Source organism: Tursiops truncatus, chromosome 8 (assembly GCF_011762595.2).
Source record: "Tursiops truncatus isolate mTurTru1 chromosome 8, mTurTru1.mat.Y, whole genome shotgun sequence".
Lineage (NCBI taxonomy): Eukaryota > Metazoa > Chordata > Mammalia > Artiodactyla > Delphinidae > Tursiops > Tursiops truncatus.
In genome coordinates, this window is record NC_047041.1 from 81,558,573 (window position 1) to 81,582,859 (window position 24,287).

The window sequence follows — 24,287 nt, forward strand, 5'->3', positions numbered from 1 at the left end:
GTTTATACACTTTTTCACACGATTAGCTTATAAAGTCTTTCTAGTGTAAAATAGTCAAATAACATGGCAGCTAGCTAACACTTTTCAAGATTTAATTTCCCTCTGAAATGCTAGAAATAAAGAAATTTTTAAAATCTTAAGCACATTTGGGCACCCAGAAAAATGAAAGGATGTCATTTTTTTTAAACTTTGTCTTTAAGTGTATACATGTGACACAACATAAACATACAAAATAACTATATGGCTTGGCGACCTTATTCTAATATATACATCTACTGGAAAAGAAATTAGATAGATCACCAGCGAAGAAAATACGTCCGTGTCATTGGTTATGTTATATGTTGCATATTTTATGCAGAGAGGCCTAGCGTAGCAATCTGGAAATTGAATTACAATTAGGTTCAGCTGAGCTGCTGAGCGGCTGAGTTATGCAAATGGCCTTTGCTACTGGTATTCTGCTGATTTTTGTTCTTAGTAAAAAGTATGCGTTTTATGGCACTAAGTTCTACAACTCTCTACCAAAGCACAATTTAAATTCTTTCTAACATATTCATCACTAAGGATAACATTGGAAATAGAGTTTAAGATTTTCTAAGACTACTGTAAATAAAGTTAAAAGGAAATCATGACCCAGTGATTATTTAGACATCTTCAGATGTGTGCATGAAATTCACTCACCAGACTGAGAAACTAATTCCTAAAATTCACATATCGAAACTATTCTTACATTCCTGGGGCAATAGCTATTCTCTATAAGTTTTATCACAACAGATATCTCAAACGTTTAAAAAATATTAGGTCACATACAGTACTAAAGAAATAAAAAGAGAAATAAACTTATTTTTAGAATTATAACTCTTTAATATTTAAAAAATGTATAATATAAATCAATTTTGCTTATAATGTTTCCTAAAGAAACCTAGTTTAAGAATCAGCGGTGCTTTTAGCTAGCTACAACATTCATGTGTTACTATGTGTTGAATTTTAATTTGTAAACTTTTAATCGGTACACTCATTGAACTTAGTACAGTTTTTATACATGGAAAGGCATCACATAAACAGCTGTTAAACTGAAAAACAATTAAGTAGGTTGAGAAGAAAGTAATAAACTTGAATGATTTACATCCAAGATTTAATCTTGAATTTAAACCTAAGAACATTTTATCAGATTCTCTAGTCTTACAGCTTTATTCATCTATGCTTGTCACAAAGTAACTTTCAAATTCTTTATGCCAGCCCAAAGGATTCCAGAAAAGAATTTCATAGATTTTCTAACACAAAACTCTACTCTTTTTCAGGGTTTGTACCTTCCATAAGAATTTAAGAAAAAATACAGCTTAGGGAAAAAAATACAAATTATATCAAAACACAAGCAGTGTCAGAGTTGATATAGGATGGAAAACAGCTCCCATGCTCCACATGATTTATGTAATTAGGAATACTATGGAAACCAGAAACAGCAAAGCAAAGAAAGCAGTATTCACAAGCAGGTTTTATAAGGGACTTCAGAATCTGCTCTGAACTTGTTGAATAATCTGTTCAGTATTCCAGAATCTCCCTGCTGGAAGCAGGGTCCTCATTATAACCACAAGAGCGCTAATAAAGGTTAGCCTCTGAACTAGGGATTAGAAGGCTCTTTCTTTTTGGAAGCTGCAAACTAGTAACTTTGATGATCTTCTTGAAAAGGAAGACAAAGCACACTCCAAGAACAAACAATGTTTCCACTAACTAGGAAGGTACAGAAAACATAAGAAAATGATACGCCTAAGCACTTAGAAAGGAAGTATAAATAAGCTTAATATATTTGAAAAATAAAATTTATTAATCAGTTCAAATTAAAGAACTCTCCCTAAAAAAGAAGACTTGGCCTAAGGTGATAGTTTTGAAATATAGTAGAATAATTGATTTTTTTAAAAAAGAGAAGTCAGTTGACTTTTCAACCTCAATCATAGATTTTAACATGAGTGAGAATTATTTTTTAAGCATTTTAGTGGATGTTCATAATATTCTATACTAAAAACTCATAAGTGTTCTTAACCAATGGTTTTATCTCTTTTATGTTGAGTTCTCCTTTTTCTGTTTCTGAAGCAAAACTTCATTCTGTTAAAGAAGACTACTGCGTATAGATGGGCAAGAAATAAGGGCAATGATTTAGCAAAGACAATAGACACTTTTCAACATTGGAAAGAGCATAATCCTACATGTTGCTATGAGCTAGCAAAGCCCATTATAGACACTCAATGAAAAAATTATGTCTTTTCCAGGGAATGAATCCTGGGATATTATTTTGTGTGTAAACCATGAGCTTCTCTTTCAAACTGCTACTCAGAAATATAGCCTCATTCAAGAGGTTAGCTGGCTCCGATTACCTTATGTTTCTTTAATTTCTGTGTGCATAGCTACACATAGCATTTCTTCTGTGTTTGAGGCCTTTATTACAGGTGTTCTACCTATTGGCTCTTATTTATAGAATTTTGCTTTCCTGTAATTTCAATATTTCCTTTAAGCAAGTCCTCAACATTTTTACTAGATAAATGATTTGGAAATTAATCATTCCTTAAATCTATCAATATGCATAGATCAGTCCAATGTGATCATTCCACAGGGATCACTTCCATCGCTGGAAAGGTGAAGTTATATGGATGATAGCTTTTTATCCATTTTGTTTATTCTCAAGTCATGACTATAGGGCAAATTGAAATTAATCCAGTGGTTTCAGTGGGTTTGGAGTTAAGACTGAGGATGCTGGGTAAATAGATCATGTGGCCAAAAGGAGTAACTTTACTGGACATAGCTAGTACTGAGCATTATGTGTAAATAGATCATATGATTAAAAGTAGTAGCTATATTAACTTCATAACTATCAACTGATACTTCTCTCACTCATGCTGTTCTATTTCCCTTGCATGTCTTCCCCCTTTCTTTCCGCCTGTTAATATATTCTTGTCCTTCAAGGCTCATATCAATTGTCACTTCCAAAATATCCCAAGTTGTTTAGGCAGAATTAATTGTTCCATCCTCTATGTTTCCCAGAGTATTGTTTATACTCTTATTTTTCTCTTATTGATTTGTATTAATCCTTATCTTCTCCACTCCCACTTCCATCCTTCAGTAAATCACAAAACCTTTGGGGTTAGAGGGCATGGTGTTTTTTAGTTTGGTAAAAGCAGTGCCCAATAAATGTCTACTGGATAAATAAACAGTACTTTGGGAAATACTGTGGGCAGTCTTTTAGGTAAGTTTTAAGACCATGAGTACAACTATACACAATCACTTAGAATCTGTAACTTTCTGTGACCAAATGAAAATATGATCAAAATTTGATAAATAAATATGAATGTACCAGAATTTTGAAGCACATTTAGGGTATGTACAATAGTTTTGTTTTCATCTTCCTTATAAAATTATCTTGAACACTAAAGAAGAAAATAAATATAAAAGGAAAACAATACGATTTGGCAATGAAGCATTAACTAGCCAGGAGAAGACCAGAGCTGGGTATTTTAAAAGTCTTGGAAAATCCTTATGTGCTTTATCCTAAATCATGCTACTGTGGGAAAAGGCACACAATCAAACTTAAATAACAGAGCAATAATATTAGATTAAGGTCAAAGTAGCTATTTTAAATAATAAAGGTAATTCCTTCTAAGAACTCCAAACACAATGAGTTCAAAAGCTAATCATAAGACAAACTGTTCAGTCTTCAAGAGGACCTTATACTAAAACCACTTCATCACTGATAAGAAGCTTGAACTTGGATTCGTGATGGGTGCAGCACAAGAATTTTTGACAAGGAGCCATAAGTTCCTCTAAAGAGAAACCTAATAGAACTTACCAAGAAGATATAGACTGGACTGTCCTGTCAAGTTCTATACCTAGTGAATGTATATCTCTCTCCAAAAGCAACACCTGACATTTAAAGAGACACTTGGCACGCTGCATTTGAATCTACTGTGGAAAGCTAAAAATAGGATTTTTTAATCAATATATTTTTCAAGCACTGGAAATTATCAAAAGCTTTAATAACCTGCTTCCAATTAAAAATTAAAATTCATGCCAATTAAGTATCCAGAATCATAATTTACATAATACTGTAATTTTCACATGTCAGTCAGAGGACATGAGACTACGAAAAAAAGGCACTGCCCAGAGCATAATTACCTATACAGAAATTTCTATATGCTCTTTGGCAGAAAATTTCAGGTCGCAAGTCTCAAAAATACTCAGCTATTGTGAGCAGGACATCATGTGGAAAGTTCCCACCGATTCAATTTAAATTTTTTTTTAATGAAGTTGATCTAAAAAGTCTTTTTGTATGATACAAGGTGAGTTCTTAAAAGATACTTAGAATTGACGGCTTCCCATCCAGGAAGTAGGCCTGGAGGGAGTTTGAGCTAGTGCCAAGGTGTGTATAAGTTTTACTGTTCCTTATCCAGCTTTAGGTAGTAGTTGGAAAGCTCCCAGTCCGGGAGCAACCAGCAGACGCCACTCAAAAGCATGGTCTACTGGGAAGAATGAATGATGGAGAGCATACTGTTTCCTATGTTGCTTGATTTATATCAGTATATTTTTATTCAAACAAAGCTAAACTAACAGCTGCTGTGTACTTTTGTTTACATGCTATATGTCAAATCCTATTGTCCCTAAGGTACTTATGAGAAAAGATTTAGCAGTCGTTTTCTTAAATACTGATGCCTACCCAAATTTGGATTTTTCCTCCACTGAACAAAATGACAAGCACATGATTGCTATAGTTAGAGCAGTCTTTCACAGCTGCTTTAGTTTTTCAGTGATCCTATTAAACTGACGGCATATTGCCTGTGGGGTCTACAGTGTTTGAATACTGTTGTAAGCGACACTGATTTGTATGATAGGATCAAGCAGAAAAGGGATGCACTGGGGGGAAGAATTTCATAGGTCATACTGTTTTTACCTGGGTAAAATTTAATTCCGACATTGTGACCTTTACAGAACACCTGTTTATTTTAATTGCTGAAATGTGGGTGAACGTTGACATTGGGGCTTGGAAGTATGAAATCTTAGGAAGTCTCCTCCGTTTTGAAAATGCAGCCTGAGTCATGTCTTTTCTTAAACTGAACGAAGTAGCTGTGCATTAAATATTCTGGCACATCTTCTGCTCGAGCAAGTGGACCGAAATGGTGTGAATTGTTAATGCCTTGCTGCTTTGGTTCACGGCTTGTGATTGATCATTTGTAACTATATCTACTCCTTGTTCCATGAAATCAAGTATGGAGTAATGGGTTCATCAGATTTTGGGGTTAAATTGAGAGTGAAGAGGTACTGTGTGTGGAAATAAGAGTTGCCATGTTCAGGGCTGGCCTTGTAACAGCATGGAATCTAAAGGCGATATTCAAAACCACTTCACTCATCATACGCTTACTGATTCTGAATAGGGCCCATTTGCAGGGGACATTTGGTAGTTTTCCAATACGCTTTATGCCTCTTTCTACTTCCACCACCATGCACATCTTTTTTTCATACACCCCCAGTAGCACATTGGTAGAACAGGTCAGCGTACACAATTCATTTATTTAAATAACTTGATTTATACAAGCAGAAGTAAGCTGGGATTCTATTGTCTGAGTCTTGCTTTTTCCCTAAAGAAAAATAATAGTGTATGTGTCTTTGAAAATACAAGTATTTTGTGGACTCAATTTCTTGGGCATCTAAAATATTTGATATTTAGTAATAATGTAAAGTAACAATTGAACTGATATGTGTACAACTTTAAGGTTACGTAAAGAAATGTTGAGAATTAACTATAATCTATCTAATCTATTTTCATGTGGTTATGGGCTATACCAATACATAATAATTGAATATATATATGACCTGCTTTTGTAAACTTTAAAGCTCTGAACAAAATTTAAAGTATTATCTTAGAATTAGTTTTAGGAAGTACAATGCATGGAACTTAATAAATAAAATCAACAAAAATTAGAAGTAAAGACCTCTGGAAATGTCATTATATAATTGCTTGCTGTTAATAACTGACACTTTTTAGACATTATTATTTTTAATTTTTATTACTATTCAGAAAAGCTTAATCCAAATGGTGTTCACTGAGGCACCAATTAACTTTTGACAGTAGGAAAAGATGCAATAAAAAAATAGTAAAACTAGGACAAAACCAAATACACGAAGCACTTACATACATAAGCAACATTCAAAAGCAAGCTAATTGTAAAATGTCTCAAAATTCTACTATTATATTATAAAGTCACAACTAATATAAATCTAAAAAATGTAGCTGGATCCTTTTTCTTTTTCAGTCTCAAAAGAAGGAATAGTAATAATAATACCTGGCACATACATACCTAATTCAGAGAGAACTAGGTGTCAGATAATGTGGGTAAAGCTGTTTTAATCTCCTTGGCTGTAAATCCTAGGTCAACATATTACTTACATTTAAATATTTTACTTAGGATGTAAAAATACATATATGTCATGAAAATTTTATATTTTAAATGTGATAAAAGACTGAAAAGTCTTAATAGTTACAGTAATTACAATGGAAGTTTCCCTTTTGACATTTCTCCATGTTTGTTTCACAAAAGTTTAATCTTCTATAAAAAGCACTTTATATATTTTTGTCTGTTATTCCACCTCTCTTCTAAAAACGCTAAGGAGGAAGAAAACCAACCTCTGCTGAGTCATGTTTTTTTACATGGAGAGCTCTGTAAACAATTGTTTTATAATGGGTAGTAACAATTAGACTGTTTTCATTGGCAATTATACTTGTTACAATGTTTTTTATAATGAACTTCTAGGATCTTGGAAAATCATTAGGGTTAGAGAAAGATTTTTGGTGTTAAAAGTTCAGACTCAGAAATAAGAGATATAAAAAGTAGAAGCTAAAAAGATAAACTTAAGGAGAAGAGGGAAAAAGCAAGGACTTGGTTAAAAAATTACATAAATACTGAAGCAAGTTTAGCCCAACAAAACCTAGGGGTGATGATCATATATTCATGAATGTAAAAGAGAGTCTATGTTTTAAAGACTTCAAAAGGGAGTTTTTGACATATAAAGAGTCTATGAGCAGATTAGACTGCTTTGTGAATGTTCATATCACACAATTGTGCATTCACATACTTAATAAAAGATGACAGTGATCCAATTATAATGGGAGTTCTCCAACTGCCACTAAAAAAACTTTTTAAAATCAAGCCTTAACAAAATTCTTAATATTCTCTATGGATCAATCATAGAAATATAAATCAGTGATTAGTTAGCAGGGTTTCTTTCTTTTGTTTTTTGTTTTTGTCCACGCCACCCAGACCACAGCAGTGAAAGCCCAGAATCCTAACCACTAGGCCACCAGGGAACTTCCAGTACTTTTTGTTTTTGTCCAAGCAATGAGAGTAGCCAGTGCTCAAGTTCAATGCCTGGAAGTCACTAGAGGACACTGAGGGCCATGTCTAAGGTACCCTGGAACCAAAGCAAAGTCACAGAGAGCATAGCCCCAAGGAAGGTTTGAAGACTTTTCCTGAGTGGCATCTTTCCTACACAAGAGGGCTCTGTGTATATTTCAATCTAGAGAAATTTCAGGACTGATTAATAACCACCAGCATTTGGCATCCTTCTTCAGCAAGAGACCTAAATTTTTACATTTCATAAAATTTGAGAAGTAAAGGTAAAGGGATCCAAGGATTGAAGCGAGGCAAATGTACTTAATTTTAAAGAAGATATTGTTTCCCTAAGTTTGATCTTTATTCCCTGAAAAGTTCTAGGGCAGATTACAAAATGGTTTGTGAACACTTAGAAAAATAAACAATAATCATTAGGACCCAACATGGGGTAATTCGCATACTAAGCAAGTCTTTAATGTGCAGAGAGGGAGACCCATGGGGAAATTCCCTCCATGGAGCTTGACATCTCTAACAGCAACCTATAACCATTATTTCTTCCAGTGGAAAGCAGATCTCAATAGACTGTGGCTACCATCTATTGTCTTTAAGCAACGTACTGCTAAGTCTGTATGTCCCTTTCCAGATAAATGGGTGTATCTGCAGCAAGGCAGGAGAATGTAGAAGGTCTGCAAACCTCCTGGTTAAGTCCTCTATTTAGAATTCATGACTGCTTTCTTTTGATGCTTCTCTTTAAAAATGATAGAGAAATACATCACTCACTATCCAAAACAAGACAAAAGAAAGTTATAAGTGGATGCTGCCCTGGCTTACAATTTCTTTCCTGGAGAAAGTAATAAAAGGAATCAGAATGAACACACACATAGTTGTCCCCGTATGGGACTTGACTGTAGGCTGCAGGCCACATACCCTTCTGAGTTACGCACATTTAACTAAGAAAGCAATGTCATTTACAGGACCCAGACCATCTGTACCATTGCAGAATTCCACATTCAGCAGAGCAGGAGAAGTACTAGCAACACAAGGGTAGTACTAGGCATTTTAGGGCATAAAGAGAGAGGGAAGCATTTTGACTAGACTCTCTCAAAGCCCTGAAATTTCCATTTACACCTAAAGGAATCTAAGTACAATGCTTCACCAAGAAAGGCATCATCCCCAATTTTTTTTTTTTTTTTTTTTTTTTCCGGTACGCAGGCCTCTCACTGTTGTGGCCTCTCCCGTTGCGGAGCACAGGCTCCGGACGCGCAGGCTCAGCGGCCATGGCTCACGGGCCCAGCCGCTCCGCGGCATGTGGGATCTTCCCGGACCGGGGCACGAACCCGTGTCCCCTGCATCGGCAGGCAGACTCCCAACCACTGTGCCACCAGGGAAGCCCCATCATCCCCAATTTTTATAATATTTTATAATACCCCCTCTATATTATTTGGACCTGAGTTAAACATGGGAATAGAGAAGACTACTAAATCTCTGTCCTCACGGATCTTACAGTCCAGGGGACAGATCGATATTAAATAACTCCTCAAGCAGTTTTATTAATTACAGTTGTGACAATTACTATACACAGGGTGCTATTAATGTAACAGGGATACCAGTTCTAGATAAGGGAGGAAGTGGGACAGGAGCAAGCCAATGTTGGGAAAGCTATTCAGAAGAAGAAATATTTAAAATAAGACCTTAAGAAGAGCAGGAAAAATAGCTTGCAAGGAAGATAGGGGAAGAGAATCCAAGCAGAGGAAACATACGGTAAGGTACTGGGGCATGAAGAGGAATCAAGTGTTTGAGGAACAGAAACAAGAAAATAAAGTGACTTGAGCACAGAGATGAAGGGGTCAGTAGTACAAGTGAAGATGGAGAAGCTGGGAGGGAGCAAATCATGAAGGCCCTTCAGGCCATGATAAAAGTTTAAGCATTGATTCAATAGGAGCAATTATGACAGACTAAACTCACTTTCAAAAATAGTGTTACTAGAGTGAGGCAATTAGAAAATTGTGTTTAAGTTGGAGATAGGTGAGCCTATAGATTCATAACTAAATGAACAGCCATATCCAGGGAAGACTAATATAAATCTGAAGCAGGGACCCAATTAGCATGCTAAAGATCTCTGTCCCTAATCATGGCCTACTTAACATTTTTATCAATAACTTAGACAGTGGTAAAGTTGGTATTCATACAAAATTTACAAGTGAAAACAAAGATAGGAGAAATTGTTAATCCCTGGGTGACAGATTAAATATCTGAAAAATCTTGTAAGGCTAATCTACTAAATAAAAACCTTATAAGTAGAAATTTAGTAGGTATCAATGTATAAAGATCTGTTCACATATCTAAAAAATTAGCAGTACAAGTACAGGATAAGGAAGCAGCCTAAAAGCAAATTGTGAGCAAAAACTTGGGGGCTTTAGTTGACTTTAAGTTTAATTTAGGTCAATGATACGATGTATGTAAAAGAAATAATAATGCAAGTTTAGGCCAAATAATGATCTGAAAAAAAAAGAGGAGGTGGGGCTGCTTTACTCAACATTGATTAACCTGGAAAATTGTGTACAATGTGGGGTCAACAAAGAGGAATACCAAAAAAACTAAACAGAACAAAGAGTTACCAGGATAGTGAGGGGTCAGAGAAATAGATGGAGAGACTGGAGATATTTAAAGTGGAGAAGATTTAAATCACACTTGTTCAAATATGTAAAGGCAGTCATAGACTGGGAATTAATTTGCATTATTCAACTCCAGAAGACAAAATCAAGACTAACGGTAAAAGTTTAAAAGTTATTAGATTTTTAAAATTAAATTAGAGCTATCAGAAATAGAAAAGTAGTGGCTGGATGGACACTTATTGGAGATGATCTAGAGGAGATTCATGACAAAGTGAGGTTTTGGTGATGACCAAAGATGCTTCTAATGCTGAGATCCAAAGTAAATCAATCAACAACACTATTCTAAAGAAGCTGTCAAAAAATGTAGTCATTATCATTTGTTTTGTACACTGCACTATGCATCTAATAATGCATACACATCTTCAGGCTTTTAAAGTTCTATGGAATATGGCAAAATACTATTCAGACTGGTGGTGAATCACTAAGTGACAGCACTGAGAATTAGCAACAAAAAGTAGTTAATGGTGGGTAATTTGTGCAAATTTAATTCAACAAATAATTTTGAATTTTAATTCACTCATTCATTTAAAAAGTGTTTTTCATCACTTACTCTAACAAAGATTATACTTAACAATTATTATTTAAATATTAATTTTTTGAGGGTCCATTACATGCTCAGTCCCATTGTAGATATTAAAAGATTTTTGGAGAGTTTTTTTTTTAAGTATGAGAAAACATCTCTCTTTAGTTAGAGATAAGGCCTACACACGAAACAGAGATACTGTATAAACAAATGTTATGACATATGATACAGACATGATATCAAAAGAAGTTATGAGAAAGAGGTATTAGTAAACAAAATAATGCTTGAATGTCAGGATACAGCGTGTGAAGACTGTCCTGATATGTAAAGTTTTGAGCAAAAAAAAAAAAAAGGATATTTTAGGAAGATCACTCTTTGGCCACACAAAGGATTAAGATTTAGGAATAGAATTTAGTCTAACTAGTAAATAAAGACAATGTGATAATATTTATGAAGTATGAATAGCTATCTATATTTGGTATCTATTGCCACAATAATGCTGCATAACAAAGCACCTCAAAACTCAGAGGCATAGAACAGCATTTATTAAGCTCAAGAGTCTACAAATTACCTGGGTGATTCTGCAGGTCATAGCTGGGCTAGATCATATGTCTTGGAATCAGCTGGCCGTCTAGGATGACCTTGGCTAGACACCTGGGATGATGCAGTTCTGCTCCACTTGTCTTTTTTTTTTTTTTTTAATAATTTTCAACCATTTTAAAGTGAGGAAATCAGTGGCATTTAGTATGTTGAAAATGTGCGACCACAACCTCTAGCCAGTTCTGACAAATTTCCTTCATTCCAAAGTAAAACCCCTCATACATTAAACAGTTTCCCCATTCTCCTCTCCCCTCAGGCCTTAGCAAACATGAATCTGCATTCTACCTCTATGCATTTATCTATTCTGGATATTTCAACTATAAATGGAATCATGCAATATGGTACCTTTTTTGTCTGGCTTTTTTCATTTAGCATAATGTTTTCAAAGTTCATCCATGTTCTAGCATTATCAGTACTTCATTCCTTTTCATGGCTGAATAATATTCCATTCTATGTATATACTACAATGTACTTCTACCTTCATCTTTTCATGGATGTTTGGTTTCCACCTTTTGGCTATTATCTACACTGCTGCTATAAATATGCATGTACAGGCACATGTTTGATTATCTATTTTCAATTATTTTGGGGTATACATTTAGGAGTAAAATTGCAGGGCCACATGGTAATTCTATGTTTACCTTTTGGAGGAACCACCAAATCATTTTCCAAAGTGGCTGCACCATTTTATGTTCCCAATATCCAAAGGTTCCAATTTCTCCATCTTCACCAACTTATTTTCCATTTTGTCTATGTGTGTGATTTTTATTTTATAGTCATCACTAATGTGTGTAAAGTGTTACTTCATTGTGGGTTTGATTTGCATTTGCCCTTATGACAAAGGATGTTGATGTGCTTCTTGGCTGTTTGTATATATTCTTTGGAAAAATATCTATTTAATTCCTTTGCCCATCTTTTTAATTGAGCTGTTTGTCTTTCTGTTGTTGAGTCTAAGAGTTCTTTATATATCTTGGATATTTAACCGTATCAGATACATGATTTGCAAATGTTTTCTCCCATTCGGTAGGTGGTCTTTTCACTTTCTTGATAATGTCCTCTAATGTACAAATTTTTTTTTAATTTGAAGAACTCCAATTTATCTATTTTTTTCTTTTGTTGCTCATACTTTTGGTGTCATGTCTAAGAATCCATTGCTAAATCCAGGGTCATGAAGATTTACCTCTATGTCTTCTTGGAAAAGTTTTATGCTTTTAGCTCTTATATTTAGGTCATTGATCCACTTTAATTTTTTTTTTCTTATATGATATTAGGTAGGGGTCCAACATCAGTCTTTTGTATGTGGATATCCAATTGTGCCAGCACCATTTGTTGAAGAGACTATTCATTCCCCACTGCATGGTCTTGACACCCTTTTGAAAGTCAATTGGCCATAGATGTATTGGTTTATTTCTGCGCTCTTAATTCTATTCCATTGGTCTATATGTCTCTGCTTGTGCCAGTATCACACTGTTTTAATTACTGTAGCTTTACTTGTGGTATGTTTTGAAATTGGGAAGTATCAGTCCCCCAAATGCAAGGAGTTAACAAAACTCAAGGTTAAGGGCACAATTCCCCACAAGACTGCCCTCCCTCTGGCCAGCTGCCTACAAATTCTGGGGTTTTCATTACCACCTGAGGGTCAATATTTTGCTAGAATGTGTCGTAAAACTCAGGATAGTGCTATATTTAGGGGACCAAGACGGTCAGGAACCCTGAGAAACACATGAGTAATTTTGGAGAGAAAATAACACAAAAATATTGAGACTTATGGAGAGACCCTGACTAGGTGGCTTCATGCTTTGATGATGCTTTAATATGCAAGGACTATGTGGGTTTTTTGTTCGTTTGCTAGCTTGCTTTTTAACCTTGGTGGTGTCTGGCAACTTACACTGGGTCATGTCGTGACATTTTCAGTTTTATATTTGTGCTCTTACTGAAGGGACTGTACATGGAGAATAGGGAGACTGGCCTGAAATTTTTAATAAGCAAGAACTGTGTAGAATTTTGAGCTTGATGGGTTACAGCAACTAAATGCAGCTGGGATTATTTTCCGCTAACCCTGGCCTTCAGAAAATGCTAGCACAGGGCAAGGGTGGGGTTACTGTGCAGGCTGCAGCTACTGGCACTTGAACTAGGCAATGAACGTCACCTGATACTGCAGGCAAGCCTGAGATTGGGATTAGATCATTTTAGGCATTGAAAGGGAGAACAACAGTTGCTGTTTTTCTGTGTTTTGCAACTAAATCTGCAGGTCAGGACTTTATAGTTTAGTGGTAGCTGGGTTCTACACATGCTACAGTGAGGTTCTATCATTAAATTGATAGTACCATGCCTAGATAGGAAGCATTAGGTCCCATGTCTCAAATTCTATTCTCCACTATGTTATTTTAAACTACACTCTGGGCCAAAAAGGAACTGTGGATGAGCTAACGTTAGATTTGTGTGGCTTGTCCACAAGCTTTTAAAGTAAACTCCACCAATTCAGGTTGACTCTAAGTTTATTTATCACATAAATGTTGACCATGGTTCTAACTGTCAGAAACCCAAACTATGGCTTCACCTATAGAAAAGTAGTAGATTTGTTATAAAAAGAATGCTTTGTCTTCTTCAGTTAAGTAGTGAAACAACTCAAAGAAAGTATTACAAATCTAGGAATCAGATTTGTTAAAGGAATCAAGAAGAAAGTAAAGTGGTTTTAAAATATGCTTCAGTCTTACAATCAGAACAAAGAAATGTGTGCATGAAAACAAATAAGATGGCTTATTTAGCTCAAGGAGGAAAGAGATTTCCTTAGAATAAATGTAAACGTCTGATCTGAGAACACACATTCAACAGATATGAAAAACAAAAACTAAGATCGTGAAGGCCAGGTATGAGGGTACAGGAGGTACATCCAAGTCTAACTACTCTTAAAGAGGTTATTATAAGAGGGGGGTATATTTTAATTGTTGCAAAATCAGAAATAAGAAATGGGGCCCCAGTGAAACCTAACAGAGAAATCTCATAGGTAAGATCTCAGAGAGCAAATCTTCTCTGGAGAGCAATTCCCCAGAGAAGGCAGAATCTTGAATATTGTGAAGAGGTGTCATTTAGGTTACAGATAAATTAATAGCAAGAGAAACTGGAGAATCTCTTATGAGGATGGAACAGTTATACAAAGAGTGCACATAAAATCTGAACAAACTGGAGACGGGAATACTAAGAAGATTAATATAAAGTACTCCAAAAAAAAAGTATTTGGTGAACTCCAAAAATTTATGGGCCTAAGATTAAGATTAAGAAAAGGTGGAGGGCTTCCCTGGTGGCGCAGTGGTTGAGAGTCCGCCTGCCGATGCAGGGGACACGGGTTCGTGCCCCGGTCTGGGAAGATCCCACATGCCGTGGAGCAGCTGGGCCCGTGAGCCATGGCCTCTGAGCCTGCGCGTCCGGAACCTGTGCTCCGCAACGGGAGAGAGGCCACAACAGTGAGAGGCCAGTGTACCGCAAAAAAAAAAAAAAAAAAAAAAAAAAAAGAAAAGGTGGGCTTCCCTGGTGGCGCAGTGGTTGAGAGTCCGCCTGCCGATGCAGGGGACATGGGTTCGTGCCCCGGTCCGGGAGGATCCCACATGCCGCGGAGCGGCTGGGCCCGTGAGCCATGGCCGCTGGACCTGCGCGTCCGGAGCCTGTGCTCCGCAACGGGAGAGGCCACAACAGTGAGAGGCCCGCGTACCGCAAAAAAAAAAAAAAAAAGATTAAGAAAAGGTAAAGGCAAGATGAATTACATTACACTAGATCCAGGCAGAACAAGAATAAATCAAGGAGTCCAGATCTAAATTAGATGTTGGACTGTGGGAAAATACATTCTTAGTAGGATTATTTAACTCAGGGAGGTGAAAATGGATATGACTGGTTTGAACAAAGGATGCTATTGACAAACTTGGAACTTATTGACTTCATATCTCTCACTATGAGAGACCCTGCAAGGAAAAAAATAGCTAGAGAAATATGGTAGAAAAACACAAGTATGGACCAGAAAGCAAAGGGAAGGTAAAAGAAAAGAAAAACCTCAACTGCTGCAAACTATGCAGCCCCAAGTCTGTTACAGGAGGGAATTTCTCTGAAAGGAACAGGAGTTCAGTAGAGGCAAACCCTGGAGGCAAATCCTAAATACTGAAGAAAAAGATGACAGAAACGTTAACTCAAGACCAGGGGCATTCAAAAACTGAGGAAAGACCATGTCTTCAAGAGGAAATGGCAGTAGTGTTGGCCGTCACTGGGCGCCTAAGAACATGAGCCTCAGAAACATAGACAGCTCCTTCAATTCAGAGATCCACTGAAAGTTATTCTCTAGTTGGAACTGATGTGGAGATGAGGGGGAAGCTGTGCCCATCAAGCAGGTTTCTTAGGCCAGAGGTCAGTATAGCAGTCACGGGGACCCAGGATTGAAATTAATGCTCCCAAGGCAAGGTGGACACTATGCCACTAGATAGGGCCAGTGCTTGGTTCAGCATGGGGTCCGGAAACACAGGACTCAGAGGGAAAGAAACATTAAGATGTTTGGAATACTTTACAAAGGCAAATAACGGTAGAGTTATTTTCATAAGTCAAACAAGTCTTTATGACTGGGGCTACCACCAATGTAAATTTCTAAATATTGCAAGAGTGCAACACTCTCAGTACCCTCTGAGAATAATAATAAAAGCAATAATGATGATAATGTTATATAACACTTACCAAATGTCCGGCACTTGTTCTAAGGACTTTACACAGACTTCACTTAATCTTTACAACAATCTATTAATGTAAGTATTATAATCCCTATTTTACAATTAGGAAACTCACTCTCAGAGAAACGAATAACCTGTCCAAGGTCATACAATAAGTGGCATAACTGGAATTTGAGCTCTGGCTCCAAAATCAAAGCACTTAATCAACACTTTATGAAGCCTCTTTTAGAGAGGAGACAGTGTATATTGGTCAATTTTTCTTGTAAGATATTATAAATACATGATGCTATAATTAATGCCTTGATGGGAGATTGCTTCCCACTGAGTTATGTCACAGGTCATAGACTCTGCTCAACAGTATAAACTGTCTGGCATCTTGGAAAGTCTGACATGAAGAATGATTTCTCTTCTTTGCTTCACTTAGTCTCTGCTATGGTCTCTGGCAACAAGCACATGGGTCTGGATCATGCCAAACAGGAAACATCATTTTGCTTGGAATGGCCACATGAGAAACTGGGGATTGGATTCTATTCTGAATGTGCTGGGTGTGGGGCTGATGTGATCATCTTTTGGTTCAGTCGGAAGTAGGAAACATGACAAAGTTGGTGTAGACCCAATTCAACTTCTGAGCCCTGAAGGATGACACCCACTGCAGGAGCCCAGACAGTAGCTGTTATAGGAATTCCAGCTCAGACCAGGCATCCAGAAGCCATCTGGCTGATACTGGAAAGAATAAAATAGGAAGGACTTCAATTTCTTTGAGTTTTAATTTGAGAAGTTTGAAATTTTATTGGATTTTAACTCACAAAGGTAAGATTATTTGATTATGAAATTCACTTTGTGGACTTAAAACTTTTGGACTTTAACTTCTTTGAAATTTTATTCTTCAAATTTGATTTCTTTACAAAAAATTGATAATGGGCAAGAGAACATGCAAATTCAGGGTATGTTATTAGAATTTTGTGATTGAAATATGTTAATCGTGTCAGTTGATCTCATTGAAGACTCTCTGAAGAACTTGTTTAAGAATATATAGCTAGGGGCCTCCCTGGTGGCGTAGTGGTTAAGAATCCACCTGCCAATGCAGGGGACACGGGTTCGAGCCCTGGTCTGGGAAGATCCCACATGCCACGGAGCAACTAAGCCTGTGTGCTACAACTACTGAGCCCACGAGCCACAACTACTGAGCCTGCACTCTAGAGCCCATGAGCCACAACTACTGAAGCCCACACGTCTAGAGCCTGTACTCTGCGACGAGAAGCCACCGCACCGCAACGAAGAGTAGTCCCAGCTTGCCGCAACTAGAGAAAGCCCGCGCACAGCAACAAAGACCCAACGCAGCCAAAAATAAATTAATTAATTAATTAATTTAAAAAAAAGAATATATAGCTATTTTGGACAGCTAATTTGAGGTAGAAAATGTAATAGAAAATGAATGTTTAGTGTTCCATAGCATGGCTTTGGATCCAATTTAATTAATGTACTATTCTAACTCATTTCAGAATCTTCTAGGGTAAATTTCATACTACCCACCATGACCTAGAAGTTTCCACAAAGGAGCGAGGTTTGGTTATTGGAATAGCAGCATCATAAAGGTCCTAAGAGACTGAATATCTCCTTCCACAAGAGGGAGAGTGCCTCCCCTGGTTCACCATAATGTAATAATTAAGCTAAAGAAGTTAAGATAACAAAAAGTTGGGGAATGTTTGGGGGAATAAGAGTGTTATTAAACAACTTCATCAAACTCTGATACTATCTACATGTGTTCTGCCATTACTATGTCCTTCTGTAACACCAGGTAGCTCATATATGATTAGGAAATAGGGGAAGGATGTCAGTAAGATATAGAAGTTTGGTTGGTGAATGTGTGTTTTTTCCTAGGCAAATGAGGCCAACAGAGTAGGAGCAGAATTCTATTCTTTAGCAGGGAAGATAAAAGACGTTAGCTTGGCTGTTGCACCGGGGCTTCCTCCCCAGAAAGGTGCACCCTATGCCTTGCATTACTCTGTGGGAGTTTTGCTTCCTCCTGTGCCTTCTTAAAAGAAGCCCCACTGGCTCAAACCTCTAGCTGACTTTCGTCTGCATTATCACACATTCTATTGTTTTAGTGCAGCTTTAATATCTTCTGAAGCAGCACTCTGAGATGCCTACCTGGGCTATTTATATTATCTCCTAAGTTAATAATTATAATTTTAGTTAGTATTCTCGTTTTAAAAGTGCATGGACTTTGGTCTTCCTCAAACCCATTTTTCTCACAGCACTGTTATTTTTGAGGGTGTAATTTTGCAGAATGCATTTTTCACACTTATTTTATGCCCTAGCAGAAATGCTGTACCAGCATGTTGACCATATATAGGAATATGGCATCTTTACACAGTGGGTAGTTCTCTTATACTCTCAAAAGAATAGACAAACATAGGAGCCACAACTAAAGAACTTTTCCACATGTAACAATATCGATTTCTTTGTTAAAATCTTCTATGGTTTAGAAATTTAAAAACACAAGTGATTTGTAAATCCTACGTGTTTTGAAAGGTTTTACTAGACTTGATAAAGTAAAAAAAGTGGTTTAATGTCATGTCAAATGTACTCATTTCTCACAGCACAGGAGGAACAATTGAAAGTATATCTAATCCCAAAAAAGAAGCAACAGATAGGAGAAAATCTTCTATTTTGTACATCTGTTACTTTTAGTTCTTGGTACAATTACGCTTCTAATTTGTGCTTAAAAATAATAGATAATTGCTGTGATATTAATATTAAACATTATTAAATGACTTTTTCTGATCTGATACAGAGCAAGTAATCAAAAAGAAGTCATATATCAAATCAGGATGTTAGCATTTATCTAAAATAAAAGATAACTTTCATATAATACTTGACCTTTCCCAAGTTAAAGTTCAGAAGACTATCAGACATAAAAGTTTAGGGATCTCAATCATTTGATGCACAAAATTATACTAACAAAGAAAAAAGAAATGCAGAAACCTAATGTTAAGTGACTAGGGTGCTGCACATTGGAAGTTCCTCCAACAGGATTAGCTTCTTTAAGTATTTTAAGTCCAGTGAGCTTGTTATGCTTCCCCATGTTAGTAGTTGCATAGGCTAATTTCAGCTGGCATAAGCTTCTATAAGTATGCAAAAACACAGGGCAAGGCATGCATTAAAATGTGATAATAGCACACTTCTGGGAAACGTGAAGCACGAGGCATGAATCTGAATGCCTCTGGCATCCATGAAGTCTCACACCTCAGAGTCAGAACTTTTCTGTTTTGATAAGTAATTCTATTATACCACATTTGGGAAGGGAAAAAAAAAATCAACTTTCTAAATTTAATCTTTCATCTTAACCAGGGTTCCTTAGAGTTTCAACTCTAGCAATTTAGTCAAATATAATTTTTTAATTCCAGGTGAGATGGAAATCATTCAAAGCTAGACAGGGTCTTAAGAAAATGCATTATTTATTTATTTTATTAATGCAAGTTTAAGAGCGATTATATAATATTGTTTATCATACAGAAAATTTAAGCCTATGTGATGGGGGAGGGGACAAAAATGTAAGAAGTAAGAAATCAACTTAATAATGTTACTCTCCCCACTCCCCCATAAAAGACCATGAGGAAGGATTCTCTGTGTTACTTATGTCTTAGAGGTAAATAACTAATGCTTCTAGATAATGCGTAAGTGTCTACAAGTGCTTTAAAATCTTCAGATGAAAACTCCTAATAAAATGAAAAATAATGCTCATATCTAATACAAACATTAAAAATAAAGAAAAATAGATTTGGTTTCTAAATACACACACACATATACGATACTTAGTAAAAAACATTTTAAGCATTATAAACAGTAAGTATCAAAATATCAGTGGTCACTCAATAGGATTAATTAAGGATGATAAAGCCAGGAAAGTTTGCTTTTATACAATACAAGCAAGAATACTGGAAACAAATGGGAGTATCCAGTAGAGCTATATCCCCAAATCACTTACAGTTGTCTGTATCTAGCCTTGCAGCTAAGTATGCTACTTAAGATTTTGGCCCTCTTCAGGTATATGAAGTTAAGGTTTAAATGAAGTGATAGGACCATACAGTAGCACATTTAATAGTGTTAATTGTGGCACTATTAAAGTAATATTAATTACTACTAAAGAAATAAAAAGTAATTTTTTTAAATAGTAAAAAGTAAAGTAATAGTAGTAATTACTACTGACAGTAATTTAATGATGTGAAATCATGTATTTTTGCTTTCAAAGACTGGCAAGTCAGTGCCTTTAGAAATATAGAGGGAGGTCTCTTATTTTGACAAAGACATACAATAAAATTGTTTTAAAGCACATTTCATGACTTTTGAAAAACCTCTAGAAGTTAACCAAAACATTAAAAAAACTCTGAGCACGAAGTAGCACAATTTCTTGTCTTTCTCTTTTGAAAGCTGTATACCATGGAAATTGTAAATATGAAAATATATCAATTACTTTTGTTTATTAAGTTATGGCTTGCTAAGGTTAAAATACCCATCATTTTTTTTTAAATCTAAGCTTGTGCTGTGCTTAGATGACTGTTTGTGACCCCCAAAAATTCATATGTTGAAATCTAATCCCTAAAGGGATAGTATTTGGAAGGGATTAGGTCAAGAGGGTGGAGCCCTCATGAATGGAATTAGTGTCCTTATATAAAAGACCTCAGAGAGTGCCCTTGTTCCTTCCACTAAGGACACAGTGAGAAGACAGCCATCTATCAATCAGAAAAGGGCCCCCAATAGACAAAGAATCTACCAGTGCCTTGATCTTGTACTTCTCAGCCTCCATAACTGTGAGAAATAAATGCTTAATGTTTAAGCCACTTGATCTATGGTGTTTTTGTTATAGTAGCCCAAATGGACTAAAACATGATGAAATAAAAGATTCCCCAAACCTTAATACTCTTTCATGATTTCCCTTCATATAAGAATGACATAATTAAACCAGTTTTTATATCTTTTCCTTTTAAATGTATAAAGTAAAAACAAAATTATGTAAATGCCTTTTGAAATAGTATCACATAGTTTACAAAATCTTTGCCACTTACCTTTCGAAATATCTTTAATTTTCCTGCCATATAAATCATAAAGATATCTGGCTGGTGAATTTAGGTTCATTTTCATTGTGCAAATATCTAAAACCTACACAGAAAAAAAAATACCTTATAAATAATTTATCACAGTTAGCTCTAATGAAATTGAATACACATTTAAAGTCCTTTCTCTACTATATGGGTATTTAAAATTATATTATAAAATAAAATTTGATGATTTATCAAATGTTTCTAATATATGAAACGGAAAAAGGCAGTTAAAATGGTTAGATTGCAATTGTACTTCGAGCACACACAAAAATATTAATAGAAAGAGAAAGGAGATATAAGGAATATTAAAAAGTAGTTATACATTATTTAATAAATGGTACAACTCTGGGAGATTTTTATATTATTCCTGCTATTTTCTATATTTTTCATTTATTTTACAATGGGGAGGATTTTATGTTTTAGATTAGGTTTTAAGGTACTTTCCTTAGCTTTTAAAGTCTTTCCAAGTATCTGAAAATAAACTATAAATATCACAGTCTGATCACAGTTCACCTTGATAACTTATGTTCTTTGGATGCTAAAAATTGGAATTAATAAACCACATTTCAAGGTTTTGCATGAGCCTGAGTTTGAAGAGCTTCACTTTTAATGGTTTCTAATATGCTAAAGCCCTTCTCTTAATATTTCAATTTCTCAACCTGTTCTTTTTTTAAATTAGTTTGATTGGAGTATAGTTGCTTTACAATGTTGTATTGGTTTCTTGCTATACAGCAAAATGAATCATTCATACACGCATGTATATTCACTCTTTTTTGGATTTTCTTCCCATTTAGGTCACCACAGAGCACTAAGCAGAGTTCCCTGTGCTATACAGTAGGTTCTCATTAATTACCTATTTTATACACAGTAGTATATATATGTCAGTCCCAATCTCCCAATTCATCCCACTCCTCCCTTCCCTGCTTGGTAACCATAAGTTTGTTCTCTACATTTGTGACTCTATTTCTGCTTTGCAAATAAGTTCATCTCTACCATTTTTCTAGATTCCACATATAAGAGATATTATATATTTGTTTTTCTCTGACTTCATTCTGTATGACAGTCTCTAGGTCCATCTCTGCAAATGGCACTATTTCATTCTCAACCTGTTCTTGGTATAGCCCTTATAAACGTGTAACAGTCATCTTTCTAACATCAGGGAAGACTTAAACATGCATCAGTTGGAGAGAAAGTTCTACTCACAAGATGAGAAAAATTAAAGTAACAGAGGGGAGTTGGGAAGTATCAGGAACCTGAGGGCAGGCTGTTACCAGGCTTTTGGAAGTGACTCCCAAAACATGAAACTTGCCACTTTCATTTAAAAGTCCATATATTCCAAATCCAAACTGAACGTACTTTGTCTTCCATTCTTACTGTTCATAGCTGTAATATATTGCTTTTACATAACGAAGAACTGCTGAAGGACAATGTTCATTATATGATTATATAGTTTAAAAAATTTTCTGATTACTGATATCACCCTGCCTCCATTTCTGCTCACTTTTATCCCTATTTTAAAACTGGAGCCTGTAATCCTAGCTCTAGCCCAATCAACCCGTTTTCTTTGTGACAACAGACATATTTAAACAGCTTCATGTATATGTAGAGGCAAAACTGTACTTTCCTTTCAGTCTGGAGAACAACTTCCAAACGTTGTGACTCAGTTGGTTTATCATCCTAATTGCTATATCAAGTGATGTGTTGCACTTAAAAGGCAAATATTTAACTGATTAATTTAATCTGACAAATTGACCTTTACTGGATTATATCAGAGGTTCTCAGCCTTTATTCCACCCTTGAACATGACCAATAATTTTCCCACATGCCACATACTCCCAAGGGCATTTACAGGATTGTGTGTGTTTCTTGTACTCTAGCTGCAATCCAGAGCTTTGGGCAATTTTTAGAAAGTATGTATTGCTGCTGTTTTTCTCAAAACCAAGAAGACTATTCGTGATTAAAGATAAAGTTATAGGGGCTTCCCTGCTGGTGCAGTGGCTGGGAGTCCACCTGCCGATGCAGGGGACACGGGTTCATACCCCGGTCTGGGAAGATCCCATATGCCACGGAGCGGCTGGGCCCGTGAGCCATGGCCACTGAGCCTGCGCGTCCGGAGCCTGTGCTCCGCAACGGGAGAGGCCACAACAGCGAGAGGCCCGCGTATTGCCAAAAAAAAAAAAAAAAAAAAAGATAAAGTTATAGGAATAATCTTGAACCGTCTAATTTAGGAGGGAAATATTCACAGTAGCCTTAACTAGCTTTACCTAGTTAAAAAACAAGGTACTTGCAATGTACTTCATAAGTGACTGTAAGCACTGTCGTGGAGCAAATCCACTGACCTCCAATCTGCCTACTTGAAGTATGTCACTGCAGGAGGACCAATGTCATGTGTCCTCATAAGTCAGACACAGTGCTCCCTAACTGAGAATGGCCCTCTGATATCACTGTTCCTACCTCTCTCTAGCCAACTTGCCCATGGCTGGTACTGGTCCTTGCTACCCAAACAAATAAGGTAATAACTCTGGCAACTCTCTAAACCTTATTCTTCCTGCCTTCCCTCCTAACCTCTTGGGTTAATTTCTTTAATGACTACTACACACAAGTTAACCTAGGTCTCCCATCTAATGGACTCAAACTTTTATTAAAGATGCTCAGAAAACAATATTCGAAATATAAGAGAGGAGGTATTAGGAGAAGACACTGCAGTTTGGTCTGTGACTTGAGACAGAAAGGATAGTGGAACATACAGACTGACACTGGCAGGGGATCTACACATTTTTAGTAATTAACACAGTCTCTGACTAGAAGAATTCTTCTATTCATCACTTTCTTCCATGTGACTCTGTGCCCAAAGATTATCTTTTACCATCACCAATGACAAAAATACTCAAAGGAGTTAACTCAGTATGCATTCTTCCTTAGCCAATCACCTCTGAATACTACTAAGAATCTACAGTTGGTCCCATAGACCCTAAAGAGATGCAACCCCCTCCTCAGGATCACCACTTTCTTCATCTTTCCATTTTGTATGTTCAGCTCTCAATTTCTTAAGATTACAAATCTATTATTTAAAAGTGCAACGAATCCCTTTAGTACAAATTATATCCCCTAGTTACTAGTGAAGCTTCAAATACCTAAACATCCTCCAAAGTTATAATTTACCAGTTAAACTAAATAAAATATGAGCTATTTAAAGACAGTCCCGTTTACTTCAACTAAAATTTCTGATTTTTAAAATTATCTCAAATATTGCTGCCTTTGAGTCTTAAAAGAATTAGCCAAGTAAAATCACTTGGCTTTTCAACTCA

General features: G+C 36.0%; 1 protein-coding gene across 1 annotated transcript in view; it reads right to left on the reverse strand.

Moving 5' to 3' along the window:
- DCDC1 (doublecortin domain containing 1) overlaps nucleotides 1-24,287 on the reverse strand; it is a 452,054-nt gene that overhangs the window by 340,530 nt on the left and 87,237 nt on the right. The window contains exon 7 of the mRNA XM_073809437.1: nucleotides 20,944-21,037. Within this exon, the coding sequence (XP_073665538.1) occupies nucleotides 20,944-21,037 (94 nt within the window). The remainder of the gene's footprint in view (nucleotides 1-20,943; nucleotides 21,038-24,287) is intronic.